The 20,673-nt window shown below is 42.7% G+C and overlaps 1 protein-coding gene across 1 annotated transcript; it reads left to right on the top strand.

Annotated features, from left to right (window-relative positions):
• The first annotated feature begins 1,635 nt into the window (after positions 1 to 1,635).
• LOC140211876 (uncharacterized) lies at positions 1,636 to 20,400 on the top strand. The gene is made up of 3 exons (XM_072282063.1): positions 1,636 to 1,732; positions 12,308 to 12,368; positions 19,758 to 20,400. The coding sequence occupies exons 1-3, from the start codon at positions 1,725 to 1,727 to the stop codon at positions 20,067 to 20,069; spliced, it is 381 nt and encodes a 126-aa protein (XP_072138164.1). The 5' UTR covers positions 1,636 to 1,724; the 3' UTR covers positions 20,070 to 20,400.
• Positions 20,401 to 20,673: the final 273 nt, after the last annotated feature.

Raw genomic sequence — 20,673 nt, 5'->3', positions numbered from 1 at the left:
GATAAAAACTATAAATTATAATAAGTGTATATAAAAAAAGAAAGTTAAATAATGAGTGCAAATAGGGAGCAGAAAAAACATTAAGGTAGTGTTCATGGATTGATTGTCCATGGTAGAGGGGAAGAAGCTGTTCCTGAAACAGTGAGGTAGTGTTCATGGATTCATTGTCCATGGTAGAGGGGAAGAAGTTGTTCCCGAATCGTTGAGTGTGTGGCTTCAGGCTCCTGTATCTCCTCCTTGATGGTAGTAATGAGAAGAGGGGCATGCCCTGGCTGATGGAGCTCCTTCATGATGATTTTATGGCACAATTATTTTCTCACAATCACCAAATTGTCATGAAAGAATCTTTGAGATTCACTAAGTCCTTCAGGGAAGGAATTCCGCTACCCTTTACCTCCCAGCTGTCAGAGAAAGACATGAATTCTGTCTCAGCAACAATGCCCATGACTTTCCGTTCATTATTAATTTAGAGACACAGTGTGGAACAGGTTCTTCTGGCCGAATGGGCTGTCCCGTCCAGCAACCCACCAATTTTTACCCTAGTCTAATCATGGGACAATTTACAATGACCAATTAATCTCCTAACAGGTACATTATTGGAAAGGAACTGGAGCACTCAGAGGAAACCCACTCAGTCGTGGGGAGAGTGTACAGACTCCTTCCAGACAGTGCCAGAATTGATCACCAAACTCCGGGATACCCTGAGCTAACTGCAATAGTGTTGTGCTAACTGCCCCAATATCGTGTCACTTGTGAGTAAACAGGTTTAGAAATTAATCAGTAAATATGGACTGCACTTCAATGTCCATGCTGCTTCAGTCTATTCAGAACAACTGCCCAGTGCAGCATCGCACAGTGTTATAAGCGGTGGCACTCTCGGTCTGGTAAGTGATCGGGGTCCAGAGGAAGAATCAGCTTCAATATCATCGGCAGACATTGTGAAATTTGTTTTCGTTATGGCAGCAGTACAATGCAATATATAATAATGGGAAAAAAACTGAATTACAGTGTACATTTATAGCAAACAGTTAAATGATATAAGTGGTGCAAAAATAGAAATAAAAATGTAGTGAGGTAGTGTCCATGGGTTCAATGTCCTTTCAGAAATGGGATGGCAGAGAAGAAGAAGCTGATCATAAAATGTTGAGTGGGTGCCTTCAGGCTCCTCCCTGATGGTAGCAATGAGAAGAGAGCATGTCCTGGGTGCTGGGGTTCCTTATGACGGATGCTACCTTTTTGAGGCATCACCTTTTGAAGATGCCCTTGATACTGGGGAGGCTAGTGCTAACAATGGAGCTGGCTCAGTTTACATCCCCCTCAGGCTTAGTGACAATTTGAAATTATTGACTGCTCAAGTTCCATCCAATCGCCTTGTTGGTTTCTTTTCTCCAGTTAATGCTAAACTCCACAGTTTAACTTCCTTGTTAAGCTTCTCCTGTAGATTATCAAACTTTAACGTTCCCTCCCCAATAAATTACATGAAATAGTTTTACAATTGTGGCTGACCCTTGCCTTTTGAAAATGAGTCATTGCCTCTTGGCCCTGTACTCTGTGCCCTGACACAACAAAACTGAACAGAACTAAACAGTTTCTCCCCAGTTCATTGGTGTTCCATGAAACTTTGAACTTTTGGGCATGGTTTGAGAGTTCCAAAGCAATAAAAGCCCTACATTGTTTGTTCAGGTGAAGCCGCCTGAGAGTGGAGTGTAACCGGACGTTCCACAATGGCGAGGTAATATCACTCTGTTACTATAGTATGTCGTTTGATACTGTGTTGGATGGGTGAACTGGATGCCTGTATGAGAGTTATGGACTAAAGAATATCTAGAATACTTCTGATTTTAAGATTTGTGTGGGTTCTGGGTTACTGAAACCAGATACCAGCTGCCAACACAAACTCACAGGGTGACCGTTCACCCGAATGGGTGTGGAACAGGACCGCGGCTCTTGTCCACACTAATATTTCTGCTTTAACTTTGGAGAAAGCTTTCTAGTCATACACTGTCATCTTTGTGCGACTTTATGGGCAGCACTACAGTGAAGGTGTTACCATAACACTATTACTGTGCCAGCGAGAAGAGCTCAATTCCCACCACTGTCTGTAAGGAGTTTGTACATCCTTCCCGTAACCAAATGGGTTTCCTCCAGATGCTCTGGTTTCCTGACACATTCCAAAGATGTATGAGGTTATAGAACATAGAACGTAGAACACTACTGCACAGTATAATCACTTTGGCCCACAATGTTGTGTAAATCTTATAATTCACTTTAAGATCAATCTAGCTCTTTCCACCTACATAATCCTCCATTTTTATTTCATCCATGTGCCTCTCTAAGAGTTTCTTAAAATTCCTCAGTGAATCTGCCTCTATCACCATCTCTGGTAGGGTGTTCCATGCACCCTCCTCTTCCATGTATAAAAAACTTACCTCTGACATCCCCTCTATACTATCCGCCAATCACCTTGTGCCCCATCGTATTAGCCATTTCCACCCTGGAAAAATTAGTCACGTGGTGTAATTGGTCAGCGCGGGCTCACTGGGCAGCATGGGGTCATTGAGCAACACAGGGTCACTGGGCAGTGCGGGGTCATTGGGCAGCGCGGGGTCAATGGGCAGTGCGGGGTCATTGACAATGTAGGGTCATTGGGCAGAGCGGGGTCATTGGGCAGTGTGGGGTCATTGGGCAGCACAGGGTGATTTGGCAGCATGGGGACATTTGGCAACGTGGGGTCATTGACAATGTGGGGTCAATGGGCAGCATGGGGTTATTGGGCAATAAGATCATAAGACCATAAGACATAGGAGCAGAAGTAGGCCATCTGGCCTATCGAGTCTACTCCGCCATTCAAATCATGGCTGATCATTCTTTTTTCTGCTCCTCAACCCCAGCTCCCGGCCTTCTCCCTGTAACCTTTGATGCCATGTCCAATCAAGAACCTATCAATCTTTGCCTTAAGTACACCCAACGACCTGGCCTCCACAATGCATATGGCAACAAATCCCACAAGTTCACCACTCTTTGGCTAAAAAAATTTCTCTGCATCTCTGTTTTGAAATGAGGCGTGCCCTCTTGTCCTAGACTCCCCCACCATGGGAAACATCCTTTCCACATCTACTCTGTTTAGGCCTTTCAACATTCGAAAGGTTTCAGTGAGATCCCCCCCTCATCCTTCTGAATTCCAGCGAGTACAGACCCAGAGCCATCAAATGTTCCTCATATGGTAACCCCTTCGTTCCTGGAATCATCCTTGTGATTGGAAGTCTGTGTGGGGCGCCACTCCTCGCACAGACACTAGAGCAATGTGTGATTAAGTGCCTTGCTCAAGGACACAAACGTGCTGCCACAGCTGAGGCTTGAACTAGCGACCTTCAGATCACTAAATGAACGCCTTAACCACTTGGCCACGTGCCCAACACAAGGGTCTCGGCCCGAAATATCGACTGCACCTCTTCCTATAGATGCTGCCTGGCCTGCTGCGTTCACCAGCAATCTTTATGTGTGTTAGATGGATTACAGTGTTGGGAAATGTGTGATCATGCATTTTGGTTAAAGGAACAATAGTGCAGACGATTATTTAAATAGGGAGAAGGTTCAACCATCAGAGGAGCTGAAGAACTTAGGGTTCCTCATCAAGATTCCCAGAAGGTTAATTTACAAATTTTCCATGGTAAAGAAGGCAAATGCAATGTTAATATATGAAGAGTGTTTGGCAGCTTTGGGCCTGTACTCACTGGAATTTAGAAGAATGCAGGGTGATCTCATTGAAACCTACCGGATGTTGAAAGGACTAAATAGGGTGGATGTGAAGAGGATGTTTCCTATGGTGGGGGTATCCAGAACTGGAGGGCACAGCTTCAAAATTGAGGAGCAACTCTTTAGAACAGAGGTAAGGAGGAACTTTTTTTAGCAGAGGGTAGCAGATCTGTGGAATGCTCTGCCACAGACTGCCATAGAGGCCAAGTCCATGCATATATTTAAGGTGGAAGTTGATAGTTTCCTGATTGGTCTGGGCATCAAAAGATATGGAAAGAAGGCAGGTGTATGGGGTTGAGTTGGGTCCAAGCTCAGCCATAATGGAATGGTGGAGCAGACTCGATGGGCTGAATGGCCTAATTCTCCTCCTATGTTTTATGCTCTTACGGTCTTTCAGAAGACTCACGTCCTTCAGCAGATCACATGCAGGAGAAATATTGACCATTAGATCATAAGACCATAAGACATAGGAACAGAATTAGGCCATTCGGTCCATTGAGTCTGCTCTACCATTCCATCATGGCTGGTTTATTATCCCTCTCAACCCAGTTCTCCTGCTTCCACTCATAACCTTTGACCCCCCCCCGACTAATCAAGAACCTATCAACCTCTGCTTTAAATATACCCAATGACTTGGCCTCCACAGACACCTGTGGCCACAAATTCCACAGATTCACCACTCTCTGCCTTTGAAAATTCCTCGTCATCTCTGTTTTAAAGAGACGTCCCTCTAGTCTGATGCTGTGCCCTCTGGTCCCAGACTCACTCATTATAGAAAGCATCATCCTCATGTCCACTCTATCCAGGCTATTCAATATTTGATATGTTATGGTAATGTCCATCCATAAAACCAATAATTTGTTTTTACAGATATATGCATTGATTCTACATTTTTTGCTCTATATCAGACAGTGTACTAAGTAACAAGGATGGTCACAGCGGCTGCGTTCATCTCTGGGAAAGAACTTCCCTGTGAGGAGCAGTCGTCGTTTTAATGTAATCAGTGCTTGTGGACTTACAGCAGGTCTGATCCCTTCAGGACTAATGAGCTGTCACTGTCGTCTATGCAGCCTGTCTATAAAACCGTGCTCACTTTTTGCCCGCAGTTGCCCTTTTACATAAATCTGACTAAAACCATAAATCTTGCTTGTGCATCATGAAAAGATATGTCCCAACCACCCAAAGCATTTTACAGACAGGAAAGCACTCTTTGAAATGTAGCCATGTTGTAACGTAGCAACAGCAGCCATAATTTCACTGTGCAAAGGAAGATCCTACAAAGCACAAGATCGCCTTTGAAGTTGATTGAGGGGATCATCTTGTCCCAGGAAACTGAGGGGAATTCTCATCCCCTTCTTTAAACAATGCTTTAGGAACTTTTGCAGGTCAGCTGGAAGAGTGATAGGGCCCCAGTTTAAACTATAATACATTTGACAGTACAGCACTCTTTGTCAACCCACAGCCCAATGGCTCTGATGTGAGTATGGCCACTAAGCCACAGTTAACTCCCAACATGACTCTTATTAACGTACATTATATCTGTACTAGCCATGGCTTAGTACTTGACATTTGTAAATCTCTTTCTCTACATTGGACTTCACTGATGTTCGTGCACTGAGTTGAGTGACTTGGAATGGAGCTGAACTAATAGGAGACTTAGAATATAGAACAGTACCATGCAGGAACAGGCCATTCAGCCCATCATCTCTGTGCCAAGCACGATGCCATATTTATCTAATCTCATATCCTTTCATTTTCATGTGACTATCCAAAATCTGCTTAAGTGTCACAATGGTATCTGGTTTCAGTACTGCTTCAGGCAGCACACTGAAGACAGCTATGAATCACTAGGTAAAAATAATTAGCCTCACACATCCCCTTTAAATCTTCCCCCTCTCACCTTAAAGCTATGTCCTCTAGTATTTGAAGTTTTTTTAACCTCGTTGAAAAATACAGAGCTCCTTCCTCAATCAGAGCTAATTGGACCCAAATGGGCCTCGGGCATTCCCGAGTTCAGTTCAATTCCAGAGCTTGTCCTTTCTCCCCGTGAACCTCATGGGTTTCCTCCAGGTGCTCTGGTTTCCTCCCACAGTCCAAAGTTAATTGGTTATTGTAAATTTTCTGCTATTTCAGCCAGGGTTAAAAAGGTCAGTTACAGGGTAGCACGGCTCAATGGCCCTGAAAGGCCTGTTCCACACAGTATCTCTAAATAAAATTTAAAAATTAAAAATAATGTGGGTGCGCTGGGCACGCTGTGTGGATTTGCTGCATTCCCCAACAAGTAGTGCTGACCTATCAGCTCGAGAGTCACTAGAGTATCCGCTGATATACGTGAACAAGTGATTGATACTGACATCCTGTCGAGGAATGAGGCATCAGTCACATGCCACCCAGCTTACCATTAACAAAAAAAATCACCGTCTTGTGGCTTTGGATTTAATGTTACGTGGACCTTAAAAGACATTATGTTAATCTAAACACCTTAAACAAAAAACTCCATTAAAATAGAGGGCAATAGTGCAGTTATTACCTGCATTTGCTGGCATTGGTAGTGCGTAGGTTCAAGGCATTAAAAATAACCATGAATTTGTGACCCTTACACTTGTCTCCTGACACTGCACTTTCACTCTAACTGTAACATGACTGTACATTCTGCATTCTTACTCAGAGACAGATCCAAGATCAATCACTCAATAGAAACATCACATGAAAATCCCCATCAGCAGTAGCTGTTATTGTGACCATCTGCACCACCACTGTTAACAAGAAGGTGTGAGCACTGCAATCTCTGACAGGAAATTAGAACTAATATTAAGATGTTTGTGCAGGAAAGAGGAAATGAACTAGAAATCATACTCTGTTAACTCCACTTGATAAAGATATCGCTGAAGATCAGATTCATGTTTAACATCACTGGCATACATCATACATCTATTGTTTTGTGGCAGCAGTACAGTGCAATATGTACATAATGATTAATAACTATAAATTACAATGAAATATGAGAAAATCTGCAGATGCTGGAAATCCAAGCAACACACACAAAATGCTGGAGGAACACAGCGGACCAGGCAGCATCTATGGAAAAGAGTACAGTCAGTGTTTCGATCCAAGACCCTTCAATCAGGACCGATGAAAATACAATAAGAACTATATATAAAAAAATTAAATTAAGTATGTATTGCAAAAAAAGAGTGGTTAAATAGAGAGGTAGTGATCATGGGTTCAATGTCCATTCACAAATCTGACGGCAGAGGGGAAGAAGCTGTTCCTGAGTGAATGTGTGTCTTCAGGCTCCTGTACCTCCTCGATGGTAGCAATTAATCTACCAGATCAACAAATCTACAGAAAAGTAGCACTGCTCTGAAATGGAGGAAATAGCATTACAGATGCTAGAGGTGCTGGAGAATTTGAGAGAGATGCTGCAAGAACGATTGCCTCATAATCTCAGAGCATAAACATTGTACATGAGCATTTTGGTGTCATAACTGGTTTGACAACAGACAGTAAACAATAGGTGCAGGAGTAAGGCATTTGGCCCCTTTGAGCCAGCACTATCATTCACTGTGATCATGGTTGATCATCCACAATCAGTACCCCGTTCCTGCCTTCTCCCCATATCCCTCGACTCCCCTATCATTAAGAGCTCTACCCAACTCTTTCTTGAAAGCATCCAGAGAATTGGCCTCTACTGCCTTCTGAGGCAGAGCATTCCACAGATCCACAACTCTCTGGGTGAAAAAGTTTTTCCTCAACTCTGTTCTAAATGGCCTACCCCTTATTCTCAAATTGTGGCCTCTGGTTCTGGACTTCCCCAACATTAGGAACATGGTTCCTGCCTCTAGTGTGTCCAATCCCTTAATAATCTTATATGTTTCAATCAGGTCCCCTCTCATCCTTCTAAATTTCAGTGTATACAAGCCCAGTCGCTCCAATCTTTCAACTTATGACAGTCCCGCCATCCCTGAAATTAACCTTGTGAACCTCTGCTGCACTCCCTCAATAACAAGAATGTCCTTCCTCAAATTTGGAGACCAAAACTGTACACAATACTCCAGGTGTGGTCTCACCAGGGCCCTGTACATCTGCAAAAGGACCTCTTTGCTCCTATACTCAACTCCCCTTGTTATGAAGGCCAACATGCCATTAGCTTTCTTCACTGCCTGCTGTACCTGCATGCTTACTTTCAGTGACTGATGAACAAGGACACCTAGTTCTCGTTGTACTTCCCCTTTTCCTAACTTGACACCATTCAGATAGTAATCTGCCTTCCTGTTCTTGCTACCAAAGTGGATAATCTCACCGTTATCCACATTAAACTGCATCTGCCATGCGGCTGCCCACTCACCCAACCTGTCCAAGTCATCCTGCATTATCTCAACATCCTCTGCAAATTTCTCACTGCCACCCAGCTTTGTGTCATCTGCAAATTAGCTAATGTTACTTTTAATCCCTTCATCTAAATCATTAATGTATTTAGTAAATAGCTGCGGTCCCAGCACCGAACCCTGCGGTACCCCACTAGTCACCGCCTGCCATTCTGAAAGGGACCCGTTAATCCCTACTCTTTGTTTCCTGTCTACCAACCAATTTTCTATCCATGTCAGTACCCTACCCCCAATACCATGTGCTCTAATTTTGCCCACTAATCTCCTATGTGGGACCTTATCAAAGGCTTTCTGAAAGTCCAGGTACACTGCATCCACTGGCTCTCCCTTGTCCATTTTCATAGTTACATCCTCAAAAAAATTCCAGAAGATCAGTCAAGCATGATTTCCCCTTCGTAAATCCATGCTGACTCGGACCAATCCTGTTACTGCTATCCAGATGTGCCACAATTTCATCCTTTATAATTGACTCCAGCATTTTCCCCACCATCGATGTCAGGCTAACTGGTCTATAATTCCCTGTTTTCTCTCTCCCTCATTTCTTAAAAAGTGGGATAATATTAGCTACCCTCCAGTCCTCAGGAACTAATCCTGAATCTATAGAACATTGGAAAATAATAACCAATGCATCCACGATTCCTAGAGCCACCTCCTTAAGTACCCTAGGGTGCAGACCATCAGGCTCTGGGGATTTATCAGCCTTCAGTCCCATCAGTCTATCTGACACCATTTTCTGCCTAATGTGAATCTCCTTCAGTTCCTCTGTTACCCTAGGTCCTCCGGCCACTATTACATCTGGGAGATTGTTTGTGTCTTCCCTAGTGAAGACAGATCCAAAGTACCTGTTCAACTCGTCTGCCATTTCCTTGTTCCCCATAACAAATTCACCCGTTTCTGTCTTCAAGGGCCCAACTTTGGTCTGAACTAATTTTTTCCTCTTCACATACCTAAAGAAGCTTTTACTATCCTCCTTTATATTCTTGGCTAGCTTGCCTTCATATCTCATCTTTTCTCCCCGTATTACCTTTTTAGTTATCCTCTGTTGCTCTTTAAAAGTTTCCCAATCCTCTGGCTTCCCGCTCATCTTTGCTATGTTATACTTCTTCTCTTTTATTTTTATACTGTCCTTGACTTCCCTTGTCATCCACGGTCGCCCCTTACTCCCCTTAGAATCTTTCTTCCTCTTTGGAATGAACTGATCCTGCACCTTCTGTATGATTCCCGGAAATACCTGCCATTGCTGTTCCACTGTCATCCCTGCTAGGGTATATTTCCAGTCAACTTTGGCCAGCTCCTCCCTCATGGCTCCATAGTCCCCTTTGTTCAACTGTAACACTGACACTTCCGATTTTCCTTTCTCCCTCTCAAATTGTAGATTAAAACTTACCATATTATGGTCACTACCTCCTAATGGCTCCTTTACCTCAAGGTCCCTGATCAAATCCAGTTCATTGCACAACACTAAATCTAGAATTGCGTTCTCTCTGGTAGGCTCCAGTACAAGCTGTTCTAAGAATCCATCTCGGAGGCACTCCACAAACTCCCTTTCTTGGGGTCCAGTACCAACCTGATTCCTCCAGTCTACCTGCATGTTGAAATCCCCTATAACAACTATAGCATTACCTTTGCAACATGCCAATTTTAACTCTTGATTCAACTTACACCCTACATCCAGGCTACTGTTTGGGGGCCTGTAGATAACTCCCATTAGGGTCTTTTTGCCCTTACAGTTTCTCAGTTGCATCCATACTGACTCTACATCTCCTGATTCTATGTCGCCCCCCGCAAGGGACTGAATTTCATTCCTCACCAACAAAGCCACCCCACCCCCTCTGCCCATCAGTCTGTCCTTTCGATAGGACGTATACCCTTGAATATTCATTTCCCAGGCTTCATCCACTTGAAGCCATGTCTCTGTTATTCCCACAACATCATACTTGCCAATTTCCATCTGAGCCTCAAGCTCATCCACTTTATTTCTTATACTTCGTGCATTCATATATAATACTTTTAATTCATTACTCTCCTCACCTTTCACATCGATTCCTATTGCACTTGGCCATACTCTCTGATCCCTTCCTGAGCTTTCTGCCCCGGTAATTCTGTTGTCTTTCTTAACTTTCTTATTCTCGCTTTCCCTTTAACTCCATCCTTATATTTCCTCTCCCCCCCCCCCCACTACTTAGTTTAAACACACCCGTGTTGCAGAGGCAAACTTGCCTGCCAGAATGCTGGTGCCCCGCTTATTAAGGTGCAACCCGTCCCTTTTGTACAATTCATCCTTACCCCGAAACATACCCCAGTGGTCCAAGACTCTAAATCCCTGCTTCCTGCACCAGCTCCTCAGCCACACATTCAGATCCCCTGTCTCCTTTTTCTTGCCCACTCCAGCACAAGGAACTGGAAGCAAACCGGAGATAACCACCCTGGAAGTCCTGCTTTTCCACCTTCTTCCGAGTTCTCTGAAGTCACGCTGTAGAATGTCTTTCCTCTTCTTCCCCACGTCATTTGTGCCGACATGCACCACCACTTTCGGATGTTCACCTTCACTCTTGAGGATTCCCTGGAATCGGTCCGTGACATCCTGGATCCCGGCACCAGGGAGGCAACCCACCATCCTTAAATCTTTCCTGTTGCCACAGAAACCCCTTTCTGTACCTCTCACTACGGAGTCCCCTACTACCACGGCTCTACCTGATGTCTGTCTCCTCGGCTTTGCTTCAGCGCCAATTGTTGACTCGCAGACCCGTCCGCCTCTCAGACTGGCATCATCTTCTGTCCCGACAGCTTCCAAGAGGGTGAACCTGTTTTCAAGAGGCACATCCCCCAGGGTCTCCTGTACTCCAAGCATCCATCCCTTCCTCATCATCGCCCCCCCCCTTCTCTCTTCCGTTGTCTTTGGTGTAACGATCTCGCTGTAGGTCCTGTCCAGAAAACTCCCGGTTTCCCGGATGAAACTGAGGCCATCCAGTTGCTTCTCCCGTTTGGCCAAGATTGATTTGACCCTGACCCTGGTTTCAAGAGTTCTGTCTCCAGATATAAACTGGAAGCAAATTTCCTGGACAAGAACTATCCTTAAATTGTTGGAACAGTAACAGTGTTCTTAAAGCAAGTCAAGAAAGGCTCTCCGAAGCCCGAAGTTTTGCGTAAGACACTCTAGGTAGACAAAACCAACTGTGTAGGAAGAATTTAATGCTTATATTATATATAAGGCAGAAGAAATATTTACGTTGACTATTTACTCTTTTCCACAGATGCTGCCTGGCCTGCTATGTTCCTCTAGCATTTCGTCTGTGTTATTTAGAATACTTCTTCCTTGGGATGGATTTCTCCTGCACCTTCCAAATTGCCCCCAGAAACTCCCATGATAGAATAGATAGTCAGAGATTTTTTCCCAGGGCAGAAATGAATTATACAAGGGGCATAATTTTAACATGATTGGAGGAAAGCGTAAGGGGGATGTCAGGGGTAAGTTTTTTACTTAGAGAGTGGAGGGTGCATGGAACGTGCTGCCAGGATGGTGGTGGAGGCAATACATTAGGGGCATTTAAAATACTTAGATAGGCACATGGATGATAGAAAATTGGCAGGCTATTTAGAAGGGAAAGTTTAGATTAATCTTAGAGCAGGTCAGCACAACGTTATGGACCGAATGGCTTGTACTGTGCTATAATGATCTAAATCTAAACTGGTGTTGACATCACTGCAAGCCTTAATAAGCTTTCATCCTGACAGTAACAGGGAGATAGCAAGGGGGTTCACTGAGCATATACAGATGTCCCGGCGTGTGATCAGAATTCGAGTCAGCAATTTCCTTGTACCTGTTGCTAAGATGAGATAGAGAATCCTCACAGCCCTTCACCCTGTGTTTCAGGTGAGGCCTCACAGCCTGAACTAGCCCTGTGTGTCAGACTCTGACCAGGTGAGATCTCACAGTTTGACACCAGCCCTTCTCCCTGTGTGTCAGACTCTGACCAGGTGAGGTCTCACAGTTTGACACCAGACCTTCACCCTGTGTATCTTGATGGTAATAATTAGTACAATCTGTGTCGGTTAGTAACTGTGAGATAAAAGTAAGTAGCTAGCATAAGGAAGCTACGATTTCTCATTGCAGTTCCAATGTAGTTGTTGTTCCGGTTTCAATGTATTCTGTTGAATTTTAGGATCTTTATTCCTGTGATTGGATTGGTCTTCCTTCTCCAAGCTGTCAGTGCCTTGCCTGTGGTGAGTGATATTCTGCTCCAGGAATTGAAAGTAGCAGATTTCTTTAAGGGATTTGCATGCATTTATTCTAATGGAATGCTGGGAATAGAATGAAATATCTTGTATATTTAGAGTTATAGAGTTATACATCAGGAAGATAGGCCCTTCAGCCCATCCTGTCTATGCCAACCAAGTTGTCAATAGGCCCTTTGGCCCAACAGGTCCATGCCAGCCAGTTGTCAATAGACACTTTGGCCCACTTGCCCGTGCCAGCCAAGATGTTATGGCCCAACCAAGTTGTCAATTTGCTCTTCAGACCAACTAGTCCATCCCAACTAAGTTGTCATGCCAGCCAAGTTGTCAATAGGCCCTTCAACCCAACTTGTCCATGCCATACAAATTGTCTATTTGAGCTATTCCTGTTTCCCCGCATTGGGTCCATACCCTCTTAATCTTTCACCTGTTCAAGTGCCTGTCTAAATATCCTATAAACATTATAATTGTAGAAATATGGATACTTTATTGATCCAAAGGAAAACTACAGTGGCATAGTAGCATTCCAAGTGCACAGATTTACAAATATTAGAAGAGAAGGAAGAAGGAATAAAAATAAGTTACCCTAAAAATAAAATGTACAAGATTTACAAGTCAAAGATTATAAGATCACTTCCCCAGCTATAGGTTGACTCAGTATAGAGCCTAATGGCCGAAAGTAAAAATGACCTCATATTGCACTCTTTGCATCAGCACTGTTGTCTTAGTCTATTACTAAAAATGCTCCTTTATTCAGCCAAGGTGGTGTGCAGAGGGTGAGAAACATTGTCCAGAACTGCCAGGCTTTTCTGCAGGGCCCTTTGTTCTACCACAGCCTCCAATATGTCTAATTTGTTTCCTATAACACAGCCAGCCTTTCTAATCAGTTTATTGAGCTTGTTGGCATCACCTGCGTTGATGCCATTGCCCCAGCACATCACCACATAGAAGTTTGTACTGGCAACAACAGACAGGTAGAAAATGTGAGGGAGAGGCCAGCATACTCCAAAGGACCTCAGTCTCCTCAGGAAGTAGAGGTGACTCTGGCCCTTCTTGTACACAGCCTCTGTGTTGGTGCTCCACTCAAGTCTGTCATTCAGAAGCAGCCCCAGGTACTTGTAGGTCCTCACCACGTCCACATCCACATCCTCACATCAATATTAACCGGGAGCAGTGCACGATTAGCCTTCCTAAAGTCCATCATCATCTCCTTTGTCTTACTGATGATGAGCTGCAGATGATTCCGCTTGCACCGTTGGGCAAAGTCCTCCACCAGGGGGCCCTGTATTCATCCTCCTGTCCCAACTCTACCACTTCCTCTTCCACATCCCTATTTACAGGACATTTGTAGTTTCAGAATCAAATCGGAATCAGGTTTATTATCATTGGTATATCTCGTGGAACCGATTTTTTTGCTGCAAAAGTACATTGCAATACATAATAATAAAAAACTATACATGACAGTAAAAGCAAATATAAAAAAGAAAATTAAATTAAATAAGTTGTGCAAAAAGAGAGGGAAATAGTGAGGTAGTGTTCATGGGTTCATAATCTATTCATAAATCTGATGGTAGAGGGGAAGAATCTGTTCCTAAATCATTGCTGTGTGTCTTTAAGCTCCTGTACCTCCTTCTTGATGGTAGCAATGAGAAGCGGGGCACGTCCTAAGTGATGAAGGTCCTTAAAGCAGGATGCCTCCTTTTGTGGTATCGCTTTTTGAAGTTTTCCTTGATGCTAGGGAGGCCAGTGCCCATGACAGAATTGGTTCTTTACAACTTTCTGCCACTTTTTTTCTGATCCTGTGCAGTGGTCCCTCCACACCAGACAGTGACGCAACCATTTAGAATGCTCTCCAACGTAGAAATCTGTAGAAATTTGTGAGACAATTTGGTGACATATCAATTCTCCTCAAACTTCTAATGAAATACAGCCACTGTTGTGCCTTCTTTGTAATTGCATTGATATGTTGGGCCCTGGATATGTATAGATCTCAGAGATGTTGACACCCAGAAGCTTGAAACTGCTTACGCTTTTCACTTCTGATCCCTTAACTTCCCCTTCCAGAAGTCCACAATCAATTCCTTGGTCTTGCTGACTTTAAGAGCAAGATTGTTGCTGTGACACCATCAACCAGCTGATCTATCTAGCTTCACATAGTTCTTTACACAATGGTATAAAATAAATGTGCATAGAATTTGAATTACCACTTTGTGTCAACAAAAACATCTATAAGCACAAACTCGATCAGATACTCCATCACTAGAGCACACCACAGCCCTCCTTCAAACACAAGCCCAGAGATGAGGTTCAAAGAATTTCGCTTGACCTTGAAGATTGTGAGGCATGAGTCAGTACCCAGAAGCCCTCCAAAAGCTGAACTATTAAGGCACGTAGGGGAATGTTTCCAATACCTAAGGCAAGGATAAAGTTGTCTGTGACACTGTGAGTGAATTTTGTGAACGTGGACATCACTGGTAAAGCCAGCATTTACCAACCAGTGAGGCATCTCCTGGAATATCCTGTGCAATCTGCCTCTACTTGCCGTAGTGAGAGGGCCAAAACAGATATTCTTGTAAGAAGAAGATTGAGTGCACTTCAAAGGGTGTACTCTGGAGTTTAGAAGAATGGAAGCTGACCACAATGAGGCATGTAAGGGACTTAGAATGCTACATAAGAACATAAGAAGTCAGAGCAGGGATAGGCCATTTGGCCTGTTGAGCTGCTCCAGCATTCAATAAGATCATGGCACCATCTCCACCTACCTGCCTTTTCCCCATAACCTTTAATTCCCCTACTATGCAAAAATTCCACTACTGTGCAAAATACTGTGGGAGGATGTTTCTCCTCAAGGTCTAGGACGAGCATCAGAGATTTAATATAAAGGGCGGGCCAAATAGAACTGAAATGGGGTGAAATTTCTTCACTCAGAGAGTGGTGGCTTGTGGAATACTCTAACTCATGGCGTACTCAACACTCTGTCACTGCACTCAAAACAGACAGTTGCTAGATTTCCAGATACAAGGGGAATCAAGAGATTTGAGGATGTGGAAGGAAAATGAGTTTTGAGGTAGATCAGGCATGATATTTTGTAAGGTCACTTGGCTTTTTTCAGCTCTGAATGTCTAAGGTTGGGTTTTTATGTACATGGAAAACATGATTAAAAGGTCCACCATGCTCGACAGCATTTTATTTCATGTTATAGCTGAGTGTTGGTACAACGTACCCAGCATCTCCAGCATATTGCAGGACAATTGGCTGAAAATCTCCCAGCACCAATGTTGCATTCCAGTGACTGCCTGAAGCTGGGAGCAAAGCTGCTGTAGATGCATGTCAAACTAGAAGGTGAGACCATTGGATGGGCATAAATAGACCTTATTCCAGATCACTGACCTGAGTGTTCTGAGTTGGAACATAGGATATAGAACACAACAGCACAGCACAGGCCTTTTGGCCCACAGTGTTGGACCGATCTTTCAGCCATTCAAGTATCAAACTAACCCTTACCTCCACTTTTCTGTCTAAGATATAGGGACATTTAAATGTCCCTAATATATTTGGCTCTACCGCCACCCCTGGCAGGGTGTTCCACGCTCCCAACATTCTCTATGTAAAAGATTTACCTTTGACATCCCCCTATACTTTCCTCCAATCACCTTAAAATTATGCCCCCTCATACTAGTCATTTCTGCCCTGCAAAAAAGTCTCTGGCTCAGTCTATGCCTCTTATCATCTTGTACCACTCTATCAAGTTACTGCTCATCCTCTTTTGCTCCAAAGGGAAAAGCCCTCACCCTAGCTCGCTCAACCCAACCTCATAAGGCATGCCCTCCAATCTGGCGGCATCCTGGTAAGTTAACTGTGCACCGTCTAAATCTTCCACATCCTTCCTATAATGACCAGAACTGAACACAGTGTGGTCTAGCAGGGTTTTATAGAGCTACGTTACCTCACAGTTCCTGATCTCAATGCCCCTATGAATGAAGGTCAACACACCACATGCCTTCTTAGCAACCTTATCAACTTACATAGCAACTTTGAGGGAGCTATAGACACAGACCCCAAGGTCCCTCTGATCTTCAACACTGCTAATAACCATGCCATTAACCCTGTATCTGCCTTCAAATTCGTCCTTCCCAAGTGAATTACCTTATAATTTTCTGGGTTGAATTCCATCTGCCACTTCTCAGTCCAACTCTGTATCCTATCAATGTTACCCTTGACAACCTTCAACACTATCCACAACACCACCACAGATCGTAGGCACCAAACTTCAACACTATCCACAACACCACGAGAGATAATAGGCACCAACCTTCTAAAATTAACAAGGAAGGTGAGATGCCTGCATCACTTTCATTTAAATCTGGTAAAGGTCATGGCTGTAGGAACTGGAGTTAACATTGATTTCCAAGAAGTAAAGTTAAATGTTACAACATGCCAAAGAAATGTAAGAACCCTTGTCCATAGCTAGAGAAGTCTGTGACCATCTGCTGAATCATCATTGCTCTAGCTCAGATTTCGTTCTTGGACTGACCGGCACCAAGTCAGTTAAGTGGGATTAAACACAGACATTGCAAAGTCGACAACACCCGAACTTCCTCTTCCTCGCTGTAATTTGTCAATTTACCATTGGTAATATTTTATTATTAATCATATCTGAGTTTTACAGTTATTGGTTCCAGGTATGGGCCCCAAATTGTTTAGTTCCCCTGTGATCTATGTTTTCTTTGACAGTTTGTATATTAATCAGCCATATGATAGCAACAGGGGTAAAATCAGAGCCATATCCCACATCCCTAGCAAAGCCTGCCATGAATTATTCTATTCAGTACAGAATGGGGTCTCTTGACCCAATGAGCCTGCTGCCCAGCAACACACCTATTTAACCCTCGTCCAATCACAAGACAACTTACAATGACTAATTAACCAACCCGGTACAGCCCTGGACTGTGGAGGAAACCAGAGCACCCAGCGAAAACTCACACTTTTCCACAGGGATCCTTACAGAGATTGAACTCCGACACCAACACTCTAACTGCTACAGCACCGCGGCACCCAATTATGACCAGAGAACGTGCCCATTTAAATTAAAGATTAAACCGAGGATACTTTACTTCTCTACCTCACCCAATCGTAAAGCTTGTATATGTAGAATTTATGATTCTGATAACAAGTTAAGGTCTATGTGTGGTAATGCCATCATTAAAATTAAATTTTTGGTAATGTGATGATGACTGTGATTTTTCTTTTCAAAGCTTTTTATTGCATTATAATCAGTTAAATGAACATATCAATAATAACAATACCAAGAGAACAGGATTACAATAATACCAATAATATATACAAACATTAGTTCCAAATATCATATCCAGACAAGTCCACCTGATCTCTTGATAATTGAAAAAGGAACAAGTTCAAAAGATTTGTTCAAGAAAAAAAAACAAAAATCCCCTAAACTAAACAGAAAACAAAACAAAGCAAAAAAAACTGGGCCTCCATAATTTGTCAATTATAATTATTCTGTTCTTGACTCCGTTCCTTCTTCCATAAACGATTAAGTATTAGGAAAAAGGATTCCATAAAAAAATCAACTTAAGTCATATGTATGGAAATATTGAATAAAAGGCTCCTAAGTTTCCTCAAATTTAATCGAGGAATTAACCGTGCCACTCCTAATTTTTTCTAGGTTTAAACAAGCTATAGTCTGAGAAAACCATTGAAGTGTAGTAGGAGGATCAAAATCTTTCCATTTAAATAAAATGGATCTTCTGGCCATCAGCATAACAAATGCTATCAAACGGTAGGCTGAAGATGATAAATAACTAGAATCAATCATTGGTAATCCAAAAATTGCAGTAATAGGATGGAGTTGTAAATCAATATGTAAAACTGATGAAACAATATCAAAGATGTCTTTCCAATAGTTTTTCAAAAGAGGGCAGGACCAAAACCTATGGGTTAAAGAAGCAACCTCAGAGTTACATCTATCACACGTAGGGTTTATATGGGAATAAAAACAGGCTAGTTTATCTTTTGACATATATGTTCTATGAACCACTTTAAATTATATTAAAGTATGTCTAGCACACATTGAAGAAGTATTAACTAATTTAAGAATCTTTTCCCATTCTTCTATGGATATACTTAATTGAAGTTCTCGTTCCCATTCATTCTTTATTTTATCAGATATACCTGAAGGGGTTTTCATGATCAAGTCGTAGATAGTTGCTATTACACTCTTTTGTAAGGGATTTAAGACTGTGATCTTTCTGCAAGCTCTGTTCCATGTTTTCCTGTTCAGGGTACATGGAATGCAAATTAGCACAGTCAGTGGCCACTTTATAAGGTACACCAGGCTCGTTAATGCAAACATCTAATCAGCCTATCATGTGACAGCAACAATGAATAAAAGCGTGCAGACATGGTCAAGAGGTTCAGTTGTTGTACAAACTGAACATAAAAATGAGAAAAAATATGATCTAAGTGACCTTGATCATGGAATGATTGTTGGTGCCAGATGGGGTGGTTTGAGTAACTCAGAAACTGCTGATCTCCCAGAATTTTCACTCACAACAGACTCTAGAGATTACAAAGAAGGGTCTGGAAAACTGAAAGAAATCTAGTGAGTGGCAGTTCTGTGGGCAAAAACACCTTGTTAATGAGAGAGGTCAGAGGAGAATGGCCAGACTGTTTCAAACTGACAGAAAGGTGACAGTAACTCAAATAACCACATGTTACAACACTGGGGTGCAGAAGAGCATCTCTGAATGCACAACACGTTGAACCTTGCGGAGGATGGTCGACAGGACCAGAAGACCATGAACATACACTGAGTGGCCACTTAATTAGGTACAGGAGGTAGCTAATAGTGTAGCTGCTGAGTGTATAATTTATTGATATTATTCAGCTAAAGATAGTTATTTTATAAGTGGACAAGGTATTCATGTTTCTGTAGTCAGTATTTACCTATCAGAAGGTTTATAATCTGGAGAGTAAATGCATACACTAATTATTAACGCTGGATTATCCCATGACTGTCATGAGCACAAGACCATCTAATCTGCCACAAGAATATTTTACAAACCCCTACTCAGAACAGGACAACCTGTTCCATTACTGTGACATTTTAACTCCATGTTGCTTTGTGCCCTTTGGAATACTATTCTGATTTTAATTCCAATCTGTGTCAAGTGTGTTAGAATTAAACTGACTTTGAATCATAAAGTTTGTATTTCCTCAGAATTCCTACAGCCTGTAGGAATGCAATTGGCAGCTGGATATTCAAGATCCATGTTGAGGAATAATGTGCTAGTTCGCAATGACATCTAGCCCTTCATTTACATTACATTTCCATATCCTTTTGTTCCCATGCTTCAGGAATCCCATTCAGAGGATGTTCCGTCTCCTGATCAGTTGAAGGATCAGAACTGGATCTATCCTAGAGTCCCAGATAATCCTCAACGCCAACTCCAACCTGAGGATCTGCGTGAGAGTCCAATGAACAAGCCGGAGGAAGATCGGGATATGATCCATCATGGTTCAGATTTTCTTCAACAGGACCTTCTGCCGAGGATGAACCAACCAGCTGAAGCTTTAAGTCTTCAGGCACATCGCTTGCCGATGGTCTTACCTTATGAGCCAATGAATGAGCCGGAGGAGGATCGGGATATGATCTATCATGGGTTCTGATGGTCCTACCATGCTCTAATAGCCCAAGCTGAAGATCCTGTTCACCTTGGTAACATCTTCACAGAAAGCGGTCAATCAAAACCGTCACATTGATCTTGTCTAAAACATGAAAAATATGGGTGTAATCACAGTTTCTGAATGCTTCAATAATGATCAACAGAGAAATAAATGATCAATTCTTTATTAAATCATCACATTGTCAACTCAAACTGAAAATACTTTACTTGTAATAGAACTATTCAGAATCAGAATCAGGTTTTCTATCACTGGCATATGCTGTGAAATTTGCTCTGTTATGTGACAGCAGTACATTACAATACATTATAAAAAAAACTGCAAATTACAGTAAGAAGTGTGTGTGTATATATATATATATATATCTGTGAAAAAGAGAAAAAAAGTAGTGAGATAGAGGAGTTCATGGGTTCAAAGTCCATTCAGAAATCGTATGGCAGAGAGGAAGAAGCTGCTCCTGAATCGTTGAGTGTGTGCCTTCAGGCTCCTGTACCTCCTCCTGGATGGCAGAGGGGAAGGAGCTGTTCCTGAATCGTTGAGTGTGTGCCTTCAGGCTCCTGTACCTCCTCCTGGATGGCAGAGGGGAAGG

This window comes from Mobula birostris, chromosome 18 (assembly GCF_030028105.1).
Source record: "Mobula birostris isolate sMobBir1 chromosome 18, sMobBir1.hap1, whole genome shotgun sequence".
Taxonomy (NCBI): domain Eukaryota; kingdom Metazoa; phylum Chordata; class Chondrichthyes; order Myliobatiformes; family Myliobatidae; genus Mobula; species Mobula birostris.
Note: the sequence above shows the minus strand (reverse complement) of the source record. Positions and strands in the feature narration are given on the sequence as shown.